The sequence below is a fragment of the Macrotis lagotis genome, chromosome 7 (genome assembly GCF_037893015.1).
Source record: "Macrotis lagotis isolate mMagLag1 chromosome 7, bilby.v1.9.chrom.fasta, whole genome shotgun sequence".
Classification (NCBI taxonomy): domain Eukaryota; kingdom Metazoa; phylum Chordata; class Mammalia; order Peramelemorphia; family Peramelidae; genus Macrotis; species Macrotis lagotis.
The window spans coordinates 115764245-115778416 of record NC_133664.1 but is presented as its reverse complement, the minus strand read 5'-3'; the positions used below and the strand labels follow the sequence as shown (position 1 = coordinate 115778416).

The 14172-nt window shown below is 37.3% G+C and overlaps 1 protein-coding gene across 1 annotated transcript in view; it reads left to right on the top strand.

Annotated features, from left to right (window-relative positions):
* The window catches only part of LOC141494135 (uncharacterized), a 67213-nt gene extending 53791 nt beyond the window's left edge, over positions 1–13422 (top strand). The window contains exons 14-15 of the mRNA XM_074195273.1: positions 2864–2959; positions 9846–13422. Coding sequence (XP_074051374.1) covers positions 2864–2959; positions 9846–11650 — 1901 coding nt within the window. The 3' untranslated portion in view covers positions 11651–13422. The remainder of the gene's footprint in view (positions 1–2863; positions 2960–9845) is intronic.
* Positions 13423–14172: the final 750 nt, after the last annotated feature.

Here is a 14172-nt window from a genome sequence, read left to right as displayed (position 1 = left end):
AACGAAATAGGACAACTAATGCTAACATCAGTTTGCAAAACATTAAAAAGGCAAAGGCCAGATTGCTAGCAGGATCTCCTTTTTAAAAAAAGAAGAGTGGAGAGTCAAGCAAATGTGAAGGGGAAAAAACTTGGTTTCACATTAGAGTAAACTAAATCAGATCATCCTAAAAAATTTTGTAGATAAAATAGAAAGGACTACAGCTCAATATGAAATGGAACATATTTTTCCATCATTTCTATAGAGCTAAATTCTCTTCATCGATGACAGTAGAACTACCTTACTCCCTAAAATGGAAATGGAAATAGCAGTTAAGAGCTGAAGTCAGGGAGAGTGTCTTTATTTATTTGGGCTATTACAGAGGAAATCCATGCTGAAGTGGACACAATTTTTGAAGACACTTAGAGAATGATTTTTAAGATCCATCAAGGAGGGTAAAGCTTCTCTTTTGAAACTCAAGAATGGAAGTTCTCAAGAATTGAAATGGCAAAGATGTTGCAAAGTAATTGAAGAAATCACAGATTGCAAAAATGGTCAATCAAAAAGAAATCAGTAATCTATATGTTTGCTTTTTTATTTCTATAAAAATCTTTATGTTCTTTTCCTGAGAATGCTCCATTCATGTATTGAGGTTATCCTTGATGAAAAATATGAGAAAGGAACAGCAGATCTTTATAGACCATCATCTAAAGCAGTCTATGTCTTCACAATTGTGCTGTTGACCGAGAGTTATAGAGAATAAAATCCTACTGTTTATTGTTTGCTGATTTAAAAAGAAAAAGGAAAGTGGTCCAGAAGAACAAAATGCAGCCAGAAAGACTGTTTTCCCATAGGACGTGCCCCATGCAAATATTTATATTATATGTGATTCACTGGTAGATGCAAAGGAAGAGAGAACTTTATTTAATGATCCTTTGATGAATAATATTAAACAAAATATAAAAAGGGAAGGTAATAAGCATTTATTATCCACCTGTGTGCCACCAAGATCTTTACAAATATTATTTCATTTGATTTTCACAATAACCCTGGGAGAGATGGTCTGTTATTATTTTTCCCTATTTTATAGTTGAAGAAATTGAGGCAGATAGAAATTAAGTGTCTTACAAGGGTCTGACCCCCCCCCCCCAGCCCGCACTCTCTACCTAGATATCAGAGACACATATACCTGTCTATGGATAGTGAAGTATAATGAAGGATGGTTTGCATATTTTCCAAAAAAAGAGATTCCCTTCAGCGAGTTTGTAGATGACATTGTTCTAATTGCATTGAATCCTAGAATAGGGAAGGACTTGTTCACTGAGATTCATAACAATTCATCTGGGATCAGCTAGGGATTGATCACTAGAAACTAAGAGATGAAAGAAGCCACTGATTAGATGATGCAGAGGTCCACATTTGGACAGGTTGCCCAATGAGTTATTCCATCAGCACATATTTCTGGGATAGGCACTGAAGACAGAAAAGAGTCTAGACCCAGAACTGATGGAAAGCGATGGATTGCATTTGGGAATTAATATCAAAGGAAATTTTGCAAGATAGAATATGAATAGAACAAGTAGCCAGTTAATAAGCATTTTTAAAGAACTCTTTGCCACCCATGATGCTCTAGGTTATAAAGATAAAAATGAGAGAATCTATGTTCTCTCAAGGAGCTTACATTCTCTTAGTGTGAAAAGGTACATATATCAGAATATACAAAGTAATTATTGGGGATGGGGCACTGGAAGCTTAGAGGTATCAGCAAAAGCCTCATGTAAGAGGAGATTTTAAGGACATTTTTCAGAGTTGGAGGGAAGAGTTAGGGGGTCCAGTGGATTGAGTGCCGTACTCTGTGGAGTTAGGAAGACCCAACTTCAAATTCAGATACTTCCTAGTTGGATGACCCCGAATAACTCACTTTACTTCCATTTGTAAAGTAGGGTAGTTAACAACTCCTGCTCCCAGAGTTGTTGTGAGGATCCAGTGAAATTTGCTTTGCAAACTTTAAAGCTAGTTCTTGTCCTAACTAGAGATGAAAGATGACAGGGCACAGGTCAGACACATCAAGAAGCCCAGTTTGGCTGTAATGATGAGTACACAGAGGGGAATAATTTATAATAAGTTGGATGGAGTCAGGTTGTGAAGGTTTTTCAGTATCATTATGTGATCTTAGAAGGTAAGAATGCTCTACCAGAGTTTATTGAGTAAGAAAGAGACATAGTCATATTTAGACCTTAAGGGAATAGGGGATAGGTAATAGATAGGAGAATAGACTGAACTAGAGGCAATTCAGCTTCTCAGTAATTCAAGTGAATAAGAATTAGAGAAAAAGGAATGGCTTGAAATTGAGTAATGACCTTATAAGTAGAAAGAAGGGGATAGGGGCAGCTAGGTGGCGCAGTGGAGCACCGGTCCTGGAGTCAGGAGTACCTGGGTTCAAATCCAGTCTCAGACACTTCATAATTACCTAGCCGTGTGGCCTTGGGCAAGCCACTTAACCCCATTTGCCTTACAAAAAAAAACCTAAAAAAAAGGGGGGATAAATGTGAGAGATGTTGTCAACATATCAAGGTGGAAATAAACTGTGTAGAAGTGTGATATGCCAGGGCCCCCAAATTCATCACCCTACTGCCAAACTGGTCATGAGTTTTTAGGAACTTAGCTAGATTGGTCCTCAGATAATAGATGAATCTTTTCTTCAAAAAAAGTAGACTATTAACTATCATTACTTATTAATAGCTCTAATGAAAACTTAGTGGGAGATGAGATTGGAATATGTGAAATATATTCATGTTATTTATCCATTATCGTTAACAATTAAGAATTTGCTGTTTTTAATCTGCTTTTACCCTTAAAAATATGTTTTCTCTTTTTCTGGTAGATGATATGAACGTTGCCTACCAGAAACTCTATCAGCTCATTAGAGAATACCTTGGTTTGTCTGACGAGCATGACAAGACTATACCCGAAAGTGAAGGTACTATAAATATTTCAAACTGTAAATTAATTATAGCCTTATAATTCTCTAAGAGAGGTATCCAGGTCAAAGGCAGCTTCTTTAATTTCAGGACTGCAATATAGAAATCCCCATGACCCAAGTGACTTTGGGCCAGCCAATTAAAAAAAGGCTAGTTGCCCTTCCCAGTTCCTAGATCGCTTCTTGTGTTGTGGTCATGCTTCCCCACCATTTGTGCTATTTGAGTCACTAATTCTGAGGAAGTTTGACTTTAACTCTGGTCTACCTCACTTTTATAATGAAACTCTGATGAAACATATTGAGAATTATACTGAACAATGCAACAGAGAGTAAATGGATCATCGTCAGGTAAGCCCTTTATTTTGAAGTGAGTTCAAAGGGAATCAGCTTCCTTGACAGTGCAGCATTTCTCTGTATTATACCTTTGCATTTCTCAGTAATCTGGTCATAATCTGCTTCCCTTTCCATCCCTTTTTCCTTGATCTGCTACATCTGACCTGTCTTGAAAAACACAGTTAATTTCAGTGTGTGGCAGAAAGCAGCCTTCACATGTTATTTAAGCTATTTACAAAATATTATCAGGGACTATTAAAGTTCTTTAAGATATTTATATATAATGTGATGTGGTAGAAAGAGGATTTAATCAAGAGTCAGAAGATCTGGGTTCACATTTCAATTTCCCCACTGAGGGAGCAAATTATTTCCCATCTTTGGACCTTGGTTTCCTATCTGTAAAATGAAGGAGTTGGATAGTCCTTAAATCCCTTCTATTTCTAACATTCTATGGTCCTATGATTCTTGTATTGACTTCCACTAAACCTAAATTTATCAGAAATACCTTAAAAAGCTAATCTTTGAAGATTGTGGGAAAAGTCATAGAGAAAAAGGTAGAGTTAGAAGTATGAGGTCCGCCCCCGACCAGCTGCTATCATCTTATTTCTCTTTAGATGTAAATAAAAAATAGCCCCTATGTTTCAGAGAACTTCATAAGAGACACCCTTTCAACTGGTATTTTTGTATTTTTCAGTTAACAAAGGGTAAAGGGCCCCTGTCTATGTTTTTTGCTTGGAGGCCCAGAATGTCAACCCTATGACCACTATCATGCACTGAAAATGAAGACAAAGTTAACCTAATGGACAGATTATAGCTGTGTGACCTTATGTAAGTCCCTAAACCTCTCTGGTTCCCAGATTCCTCTTCTTTAAAAAAAAAAAAGTGGATGAACAAGATGATCATTAAGACCCAGTTTCCTTCTTTGTAAAATGAAGTTAATTCTATTTGTATTACCTACCTCACAGGGGTGTTGTGAGAATCAGTTGAGATAATGCATGTAAAATATTTTGTCAACTGTAAGGCATTATAAATGTCTGCAATAATTATTTAATATCAGCAATTTATAATGAATAATGAAGTTAATTCCTAATTTTTTGGTTGTTGTTTTTTTTAATCAGTGGTCGTAGTTGGAAAGTGTCTGAGTTTTCTAAAACTGTATAAGACAACCTGTTATAAGTAGAGAAAACTAAAATTTTGATCATATCTCTTTAGTCATAGATAAAATAATAATAAAAAAGAATAGAATGACAAACTTTCAGATCTTTTGAACAATTACATCATTTAAAAACAGACTTTTCTTTATTTTTTTTTGCTCAACTGGTTCAAAAAAATACTTGAACCAATCAAAGTTTTCATAGCACAAAGGCCTAAAAATATTTGTTATGAAAAATCACTAAAGTTAAATGTGTGTCCTGATGCCACATATACTAATTTTAATGTATTCAAGTGCCTTCTCATCATATATGTGTATGTATGTATATAGATATGTATATATACATATTTCTCAATTTATTTTTACCCTGGCCCAACAGAGTACATGATTCCAAATGAACCTTTGAACAGTTGACTCAGATCCTCAATATGAGGATAATATTCTAAATAATCTAAATAAAATTACAAATGTAAAATATCATTCAAATTCAGAACCAACCAAAGAGTTGAATCAACGTTGCTAAATTATTACAAAGTAGTTAGCCATAGAATGGGTATGGGACAGCTGAAGGTTTTGGATTAGGTCAGAGAGTAGCATATCATGAATTGCATGTTCATGTCCTAGTATACAGGTTGAGCTCTTTTAGCCAAAGCAGAAGAGTGAGTCTAATGACTCATTTCATTACACCATGTTATGTACTGTAAATAATGAATCCCTACTCAGGAGATAAATTCAGGCTGAAAACTCTTAACTCTGCAGAAGAGCAGAAATCCCCTTTAGACCTACTCTTCTTAGCCATTATCCACGTTTGGCCAAATTCTTCATTGACCAAAAACTTGCTGCTTACCACACTTTCCTCCTCTTTAATTCTTCTGCAGCAAGTTAGGTCATCTGATAAACTCTTTGGGCTAATGTGCTTATATGGGAAAAGTCTAATTAATAGCAGTCCCTCAGGGCCCTCCTAGCCTAGGTCACACTTGTATATTATAAAAGGGCCTTCTGAAGATATTAAACAATGATTATTTGATCTTTCTATTGTGTTGTATTGTACTGATTTGTATTCTTTAAATAAACAAATAAAATATGTAAAGCAATGCAGATGAGGTTGGTGTAAAATCTCTGACATCAATTGAAGAAACCTAATTTTATAAACATAATGTGACCTCTGAAAATGATATAACCATAGAATTTTGGGGGAGGAGTGGGTCTGGACCTGATTAGATGGTGTGGAGATCTCCAAGTGTGGAATCTCCCCTCACAATTTAGATGAGTAATTTGCCTGTGATAGTGTTTAAGCAGCTGTTTCAGGACAGTAAGAGGTTTCATTCATTCACAGCTCTCAGATTAGATGATCTTAAGGACTTCTTTTAACTCTCAAGAGGATGCTAGGAAGCTATGAGAAAACTAATTGATATTTTCACCAATTTAAGGGGTACCCAATTTATTCCAAAGCAAAGAATAAAGGATCAGACTAGGTGGATTTAGGGATTCTTCATATAAACTCATAGTGATGAAAAATTTCTAGAGTCCAAACCCACCATCACCAAGGTATGCCCCCACAGCAGCCTATTCCACTCATGGACAGCTTTGATTGTCAGAAAATTTTTGCTTAAATTAAGACAGAATCTGCTCTGGAGTAATTTCCTCAACACCCCACCCTATTACATCTAATTCTACCTTCTGGGTTCAAAACAAAATAAATTTAATCCTATTTATTTATTTGAAGATAATTATGATGTTCTCCCCTTCCCCGAATTTTCCCCTCTCTCACTCCTTTCTATTCAGAATAGTTCCAGTTCTTTTCCTTGATCCTGATTTAGAATAGTCTCTAGTACCCTTAAATATCCTAACTAGCTTCCTCTCAATTCTCTTTAGCTTGTCAATGTACTTTCTAAAATGTAGCACCCATGGGGCGGCTAGGTGGTGTAGTGGATAAAGCACCGGCCCTGGAGTTAGGAGTACCCGGGTTCAAATCCGGTCTCAGACACTTAATAATTGCCTAGCTGTGTGGCCTTGGGCAAGCCACTTAACCCCATTTGCCTTGCAAAAACCTTAAAAAAAATAAAAATAAAAATAAAAATATAGCACCCAGAGGGGAATGCAGCAGTCCAGAAGTGATATGACCAAATTACAAAACAGTTGGATTGTTGTTTCCCTCAATACAGATGCAACAACTTTCGTAATGCAGTTGAGTAGTACATTGGGCTTTATTTTAAAGCTGATTCATATTGAGTTGGCAATTCAATAGTACCCCTTCCCCCCCGCATACAAACTGTTGTCTAACATGTTTCTTCTGCCATTTACTTGTAAAGTTGGTTTTAGTAACTCAGGAATAAAATTTTATTTTTATCCCATCTTATTTCATTAAATTTGGCCCATTATTATAGCCTGTTGAGAAATTTTTGGGTCCTGATGATGCCTTCATTGTACTAGCCTATCTTTCACTTTTATGTCATCTACAAATTTGCTCTCTGCTGGCCATTGATGATTTAATCTAGTCCATTGATAAAAATAATAGTAAATACAATGCCAAAGGCAGATTCTGATTCACTTTACTATAAAGCTCTCTTCAAGTCAATTTGACCCATTAATGACTACATATTTTCTTTCTCCCTCCCTTCCTATTTGCCTCTGTCTCTCCCCACTCCCTTTCCTTCCTTCTTTCCTCTCTCCCTTCTTCCTCCTCTCCCTTTCTATTTTCCTTCCTTCCTTCCTTCCTTCCTTCCTTCCTTCCTTCCTGTCCCTTCCCTCCCTTCCTTCCTTCTTCCCTTCCTTCTTTTTAACAACTGCACATCTCTGTCTTGACTAGATTGGAAGTGCTGGGGATTGCTTATGGGTGGGATTCCTTATGGGTGGGATTCCACTAATTATTGTCATAGGAGCTTTGACCTGGAATATTTCTGATCTGGTACAAATCACACCTCCACAAACAATCTGTGCCTCCTTCACTCCTGAGAACTCATCATTTTTATGCTAGACTTATTTAAGAACGCCTGATTGACATTTCACTACAACTCAAAAGATCCAACAGTCTCAGTCTCTCCAAGAGCCTGGATTATAGGCCTGCACCACTGCAATGTTTATATTTTGTGAATGTAGACATTCAAATTGTTCAAAATCCACCAAACTATATTCTATTCTACATCTCTGCAAGTTACCCAAAAGCATAGCACAAAAAACTTTATCAAATTTTAAGCTGAGATCTAGGTATAATATTTCTTCATCACCCTGATCCACTAGTCTAGTTTCCCCGTAAGAAAGAAATAAGTTACCTTGGCATGACTTGTTCTTGATGAACCCATTCTGGCTTTTGGAGATCACAGCTTTCTTTCTACACATTCTTTTAATAATACATCCTGGGATTTTGGCAGAAATCAAAATCAGTTTCATCAAGTTTAGAGTTTAAGACTCTACCTTCTTCCATTTATTGAAAATCAGATCAATAACTGCCCTTCTTCACTCTTTCAGTACCCTTCCCATTCTCTCTAATTTTTCATATCAGTGATAACAGATCAGCAAGCTCATCTAGTTTTTTCAGTACCCTTTCTTCCATCTTTTATGCTTAAAAAAAAACTTGGAGCAGCTAGGTGGCACAGTGGATAGAGCACCAGTCCTGGAGTCAGGAGTACCTGAGTTCAAATTCAGCCTCAGACACTAAATAATTACCTAGCTGTGTGGCCTTGGGCAAGCCACTTGCCTTGCAAAAATAAATAAACAAATAAATAAATAAACAAATAAATAAATAAGCAAATAATAAATAAATAAATAAATAGATGGATAGATAGATAGATAAATAAATGAATAGCTTGAGGTAATTATTGGTGTAATCTGACCCCCTAAAGTATCTCTGCTAGACTTTTAACTTCTCTAGTCTTCAGTTTTCTCAATTGTAAAATGAAAGAATTTTACTAAGCATCTACTAGATGCTTTTACAGCTTTAGATTCATGGTCCTTTAATCTGCTGATTCTTCTTGGTATTGACTGCCATTTGCTGATTCTTCACTGAACTACCCTCTGATGTTTCTCTGTTGTACTGCTCTTGGCTGCCATCTTCTGATTCACAGGTAACTTAAAGCTGTTATGAGGTCTATTCCACACATTAGGACAAGGATATTAGCTCTTTTAGCCTATAGCATTAGTCTCTTCCAACTCCTACATGCATACTCAGAAAGATTGAAAAAGCTTAGAGCAAGTTATTTTTTTCTTTGGATAATTTTGCCTCTACCTCAGTTGCAGTTCCTTGAATTCATTTTACTATTTGATTTAGGAAAAATATACATTCCTTCCACCTATTCTCTTTCTCTTACCCCCTAGCCTGAATCTACCTAGAACTTAACTTGGCAAAATGGAATTGGATGACTTTCATTCTGCTTCTCATTGTTCTCCCAGAGTGATGTCCCTTTGTGGCCATACTGGTCTCCTTAGATAGCTCTCTCTTTTCTTTCCCATTAGAATAATTACTATTCTTTTCTTCACAATTTAATTCTTGTGAGCTTCCCTTCCTTTTGGGAATGACTTCCCCAGTAGAATTTTAGGCCAGTGGATTTTATCAATCCTTTTTCTGAAACTTTTCAAGTATATTTTCTCCACAATGGTGTGTGTCAGACTGTCCCCAGATTTTCTCACTTTTCTATTTTACAAATTTTAAAATGGAAGGATCTTTGTCATTTCTTTGTCAGTAATTTATTTCTCCTTTTGAAAACAATAAAATACAAAATAGTAATTCCTCCTTCCCTTCTACCATTTGAAGTTTAAATTGATAATAAATCAAATTAAGAATACAGGAGCTGCAACTCTACTTTTGTCAGATATATATATATAATGTATAATATATGCGTGTATATATGTATGAGAGAGAGCTTTGAGGGAAAAGGATAATTCTAGTTCTATCCCTTTAGAATATGGCAAATTGTCAGCAGGACTGGAGATTCTATATTTGAGATTGAAGCAGTTGGCATTATGCTTTCTATCATAAGACTTCTTCTAGGTCACATATACATCCTATGATACTTTCAAGTCAACAGATTAAATAGTGACTGCTCCCCCCCCAGCTCCTTTCAAAGTAGTGAAAATCTATGAAATCTCATCCTACTAAGATCTGTAAGAAAATTTTCTTGATCACTTCTGAAATGTCATTTGTGCATATAAATAGGCATCTTCGTTCTTCTACATTCAATATTAATTTTTTTCAGTTAAAATTAATTTTATACAATTTCCCAGAAAATAGAATTCTAGATTTTGAGTATTTTCAAGAAACAATGACTAGTTTTGCATGGGTCTATATTGAAGAACTGAATTTTATTAGATGTAAGAATGGTTTCCTCTACTATTGGAATTTCTATAGTTATGGTATATTTCTATGACTTTGTTTTTAGCTAACTTCTGTTTATATTAAAGCAGGACCACCCTCCAGCAGGAGGACTCTCAATGGGATGCCACCATACCTAATTCCATCCCCCAGGCGAATGGCAAAACTGGAAGCAGAAGGTGTTTTACCAGAATTTCCCTTTGGGGTACAGAATCATGAAAAGGTGCCTGAAAACCAGAACCTAATTCCTTCCCAGAACCATCAGATGACTCAGGAGGGAGAAACCCATAGATTAAAAGTCCCTTCTAACAATCAGAATGTTTCACAACATTCCAGCCCAGATTTATCTCATGTTCCCCAACCAGTCCAAGACAAGGAAGCTGTTAATCAGACTAAGCCCACAGAACTCCAGAACTTACCCCTAAAACAGAAACACACTAATGGAGCAGGAATTGAAAACTCAGGTAGCAATTCTGACAGAAATAGTCCTGATAAGAAACCATTAGCCCCTACAACAGATTCCTCTGCCAAGGACATGTCTATCCAGGATGAAGCAAAAAATGTTGGCCTGTCTGTCACCAGTGAACCTCACCAAGAGAGTTCACAAAGCTCAGACCCACCTCCATCTCAAAGCCCTCAGCAAGAACAGGATGAAGAATCAGGTGAGGCCAAAGTTCCTTCCACTCAGATTAAGGCAATCAAGGAAGATGAACTTCCATCCAATTCTGAACTTCCAAAAGAGCCTGAACTGAATCTACCACCTGGCACTCAGATTGTCCAAACTGAAGAACTAGGTGAAGGAAAACTCCCTCAGACCAGTCCTTCCCATTCTGAATCAGCACAGAATCTTGGCTTATCTCCCAAGGAGCCTCAGGTGCCTTTTGAGGAAGAACCCCAAAAAACAAAAGACATTCGAGTTGATACTCCTTACCCTGAAGATCTCCCAAGAAGTGAAAAACAGACTCAAGAAAAGGATGCTCCAATCTCATTGCTCCCTCCAACTAAATGGGCTCCTACCAGGCTACCACAGCCCCGAACTCTAGCTCCTCTCCAAAGTAGGAGACCATCCCCCAGATTGGAGGTTCCTAGCAAATCCCAGTCACCCAGCAGGGAATCCACCTCTGGACAAATGGTAGACCAAAACATAACTCCATCTCCTAGGCCTCAACCATCCCAGGAAGAGGAAATCAAACTTCCTCCCATTAGTCCTTCACAGAACATACACTTAACTCCCCCTAATAATTCCCTGAAAACTCAAGAAGAGAAAGACAGTGAGATAAAGCTCCCTCTTATCAGTCCTCCCCATCCTGAACCACAAATGCAACAAAGTCCCAATTTGAAACCAGAAGAAGAGGCCCATCAAATTAAACTCCCTCACCTCCCTACTCCCTTCTCAGAACTTCAACAAACTCAGGGTTCAAGTCAGCCTCAAGCCCACAGACAGAAAAAAGAAAAAAAAGCTCCACAAAAAGAGTTACCCTCCAATAGGAGGATTACAGACAAGATGCCAAATAAGGAATCAGTTCAGCAGGTGAAAGCCAAAAAACCCTCCTCTCTCAAAAAAGAGACAGCAAAAAGGCCAACACAGCTTAAAAAGACAATTTTGGAATCAGGAGCCCATAACAAGCAGAATCCTACAAAACCTCCAGAACCCATCAACTCAAATCTACCTGAAGACTCCAAGCTAAATCAGGAAGAGGAAACCCCTCCATCAGAACTTCCTGAACCATCCCAAGCTGAACCATTTATAAGAAGTGACAACCAGCTACAGGAAGATAGAACTCAAAAAGTTCTTCATTCCAACAAAAGAGCTTCTGCTAAGTTCACCAAAAATGAACTGATAACAAAGGTAAGAGTGCCTAAAAAAGGGGCCATTCCCAAAGAGAGAGAATCATGAAAGCTTATCCCACAATGGCAGTGAATTCCAATAATCAACCATCAATGAGTTAAGGAGGGACAAATCCATGAAAACAGATTCCTCTGGGACAAAAAAATTTTTGGCAGAGTTAGCACATGAGAACAATTTAGTTACAAAGGAACAACTGATGAATAGGGGGCAGGCTTATACATGGGGGAAATCTGAGACCAATGAGACTTTGGTGGAACTCCCAGAGAATGAGAACTTGTCCCTAACTGAGCAGTCAGTCAGAGAGGTACAAGCTAATAAAAAGGGGACCAGCCGGAAAAAGTAGAGTTCTGCAACATCATCTCTTAAAGACAGTGCATCTTCTGCTAAGCATCAAACCAAAGAGAGAACTCAAAAAATGGGATAACTGAGAGCCAAGAAACTTCTGCAGGCCCACCATAGGATGAGATCATTGTTCCTCACCCACACCAGCCATCAGCAACCAGTAGAAAGACCTTAAAAGGAAGGTTTCATATTAAGGACACTCAATACACCAATACCCAAATCAACTCCGTGGTTATCAGGTACTTAAAGAAGAGGCAGCTCCCACAGAGTGAAAAGATATGAGCAGGGCCCTTGGAGGATTTTTAAGCTCATTCCTTTCTGTAGGCATGAAACAATATAGTTGGGAGGGACTCTAAAAATTCAAACCTCCCTGGACATCAAGATGCTACACTGATAAACTTTATCACCCTAGACTTCAGTTTCCTCAACCATAAAATTGATGGGTTGGATTCAGTGACCTTCATAAAGTCTCTTTCCAGTTTTAAATCTCTGATCCTATCACAGATTATGGTTTATCAGCTTATGGGGAAGAAAACCACAACAGCTCAAGTAATTGAGCTCAGTACACTAATCTGGTCTGCCATGCTTTACAACAAATCTTGGAGTCATTAAAAGAAGACCACAAGCAAGAAGAATTTACCCCCAGAAATACTTCCTTCTATTCATTAGAGAGGAAATGATTATGGAAATTCTCTAATGAATTGAATTACTAAGAGATCTACCTCAGATAACAATGGTGACCCTTCTATGATACTGAAGTTCTCAGAGTCAGAAAGGTCCCAAGACTGAGTGGTCCTTCCTCAAGAACCATTATATCTTTAAATGAAAGAAACTGGACCCAAGCAGAAATGTGTAGACCAGAAGTTAAGAAAACATTTCTTGGAAGTTTTTCTTCTTTTTGTTTATGTTTCAAGGGTACTGTTATCAAGTATCTTATTATTAATGCCACCTTTTCTCAAGATTAGGAATCTGAGTCAATTAGGCCATAACTACATGATGCCAAAAATGTCTAAGTCAACACATATATCAGCCAATTTAATGGGGAAAAAAACATCAGTCATACCAGTTGTTAAATTTATTTATCATATGTTTGTTGAATGCAATATTCTAGGAGATTTTAGGAGATATTTGGTATCATGAAGATAAGATCATTGAGTGGTTGAGTGAATTTTGCCCTTGGCAATTAGTTGTCTTGGTATGCCAATACAGCTTTAGAGTGGATTAGAAGCTGCTGAATGCATACTATGTCACTTATGAGAGAGGGATTCCAGGGGAGAATGGGTTTTTCTTAAGTCCCATGACAAGGGTGTATTACATTAGTCAGTCAGTCATCAAGCATTTGTTAAGTGCTTATTTTGTGGCAGGCCCTATAAGCAATGAAGATGCAAATTGAAAAAATACCTCTTGAGTATAGTTATGCATGCATAAATAAAATCTTTAACTTGGTGATACTATTGATAGGCCCTGTATCATGCCCTAAAAGACTTTCTAGAATTGCCTAAGTTTATATTGAAGATAATGTTACTGACAATTTGCATGTAAATCAAATCATATTTTAAATATACTAGAAGATTTTACTATTAAAATATTTCCTGCTGTGAGTCATTTTGTGATGCAAATAAGTCCTGTTTATCTCTTCCATCTTTGAAAAAAGCAATCCTTTTAATGCCTCCCTAATCAATTTGCTGTTTCAAATGCCCTATCAGCTATTCCAAACCTTTTCATCCTTCCTCAACAGGATGACACCTCCTCCCCCATCTTCCTCTTCTGATCTGGTTGAAAAAATTTGAGGTTATTCACCTAAAACTCTCTGTTGTTGGCCCTTCTTGCCAAGGCAAACTCCTCTATGTGCACTTAGGATTTCCTTCCATTCTCTCTCCAACAGACTGCTTCCTCTTGCATAACAACCCTCTCCAATCTTTAATTTCTACCTATCACTGGCTGATTTATTCCTGCCTTTAAACATCCATGTTTCTCTCCTCTTTAATCCACCCATTCCCAATGGCTCTCATCCCATATTTCTCCTCCCTTTTGTGGCTAAAGTCCTTGAGAAGGCTTTGTACAGTCTGTGTCTTGATTTCCTTTCTTGTCACTCTTTTGACTCCACAATCTGACTTCTGACCCCATCATTTAACCCAAACTACTCCACCCAAAATTACCAAACTCTTAATTGTCAGATCTAATGACTTTTCATTGCCCATCTTTTTTGACCTCTCTGCAGCTTTAGC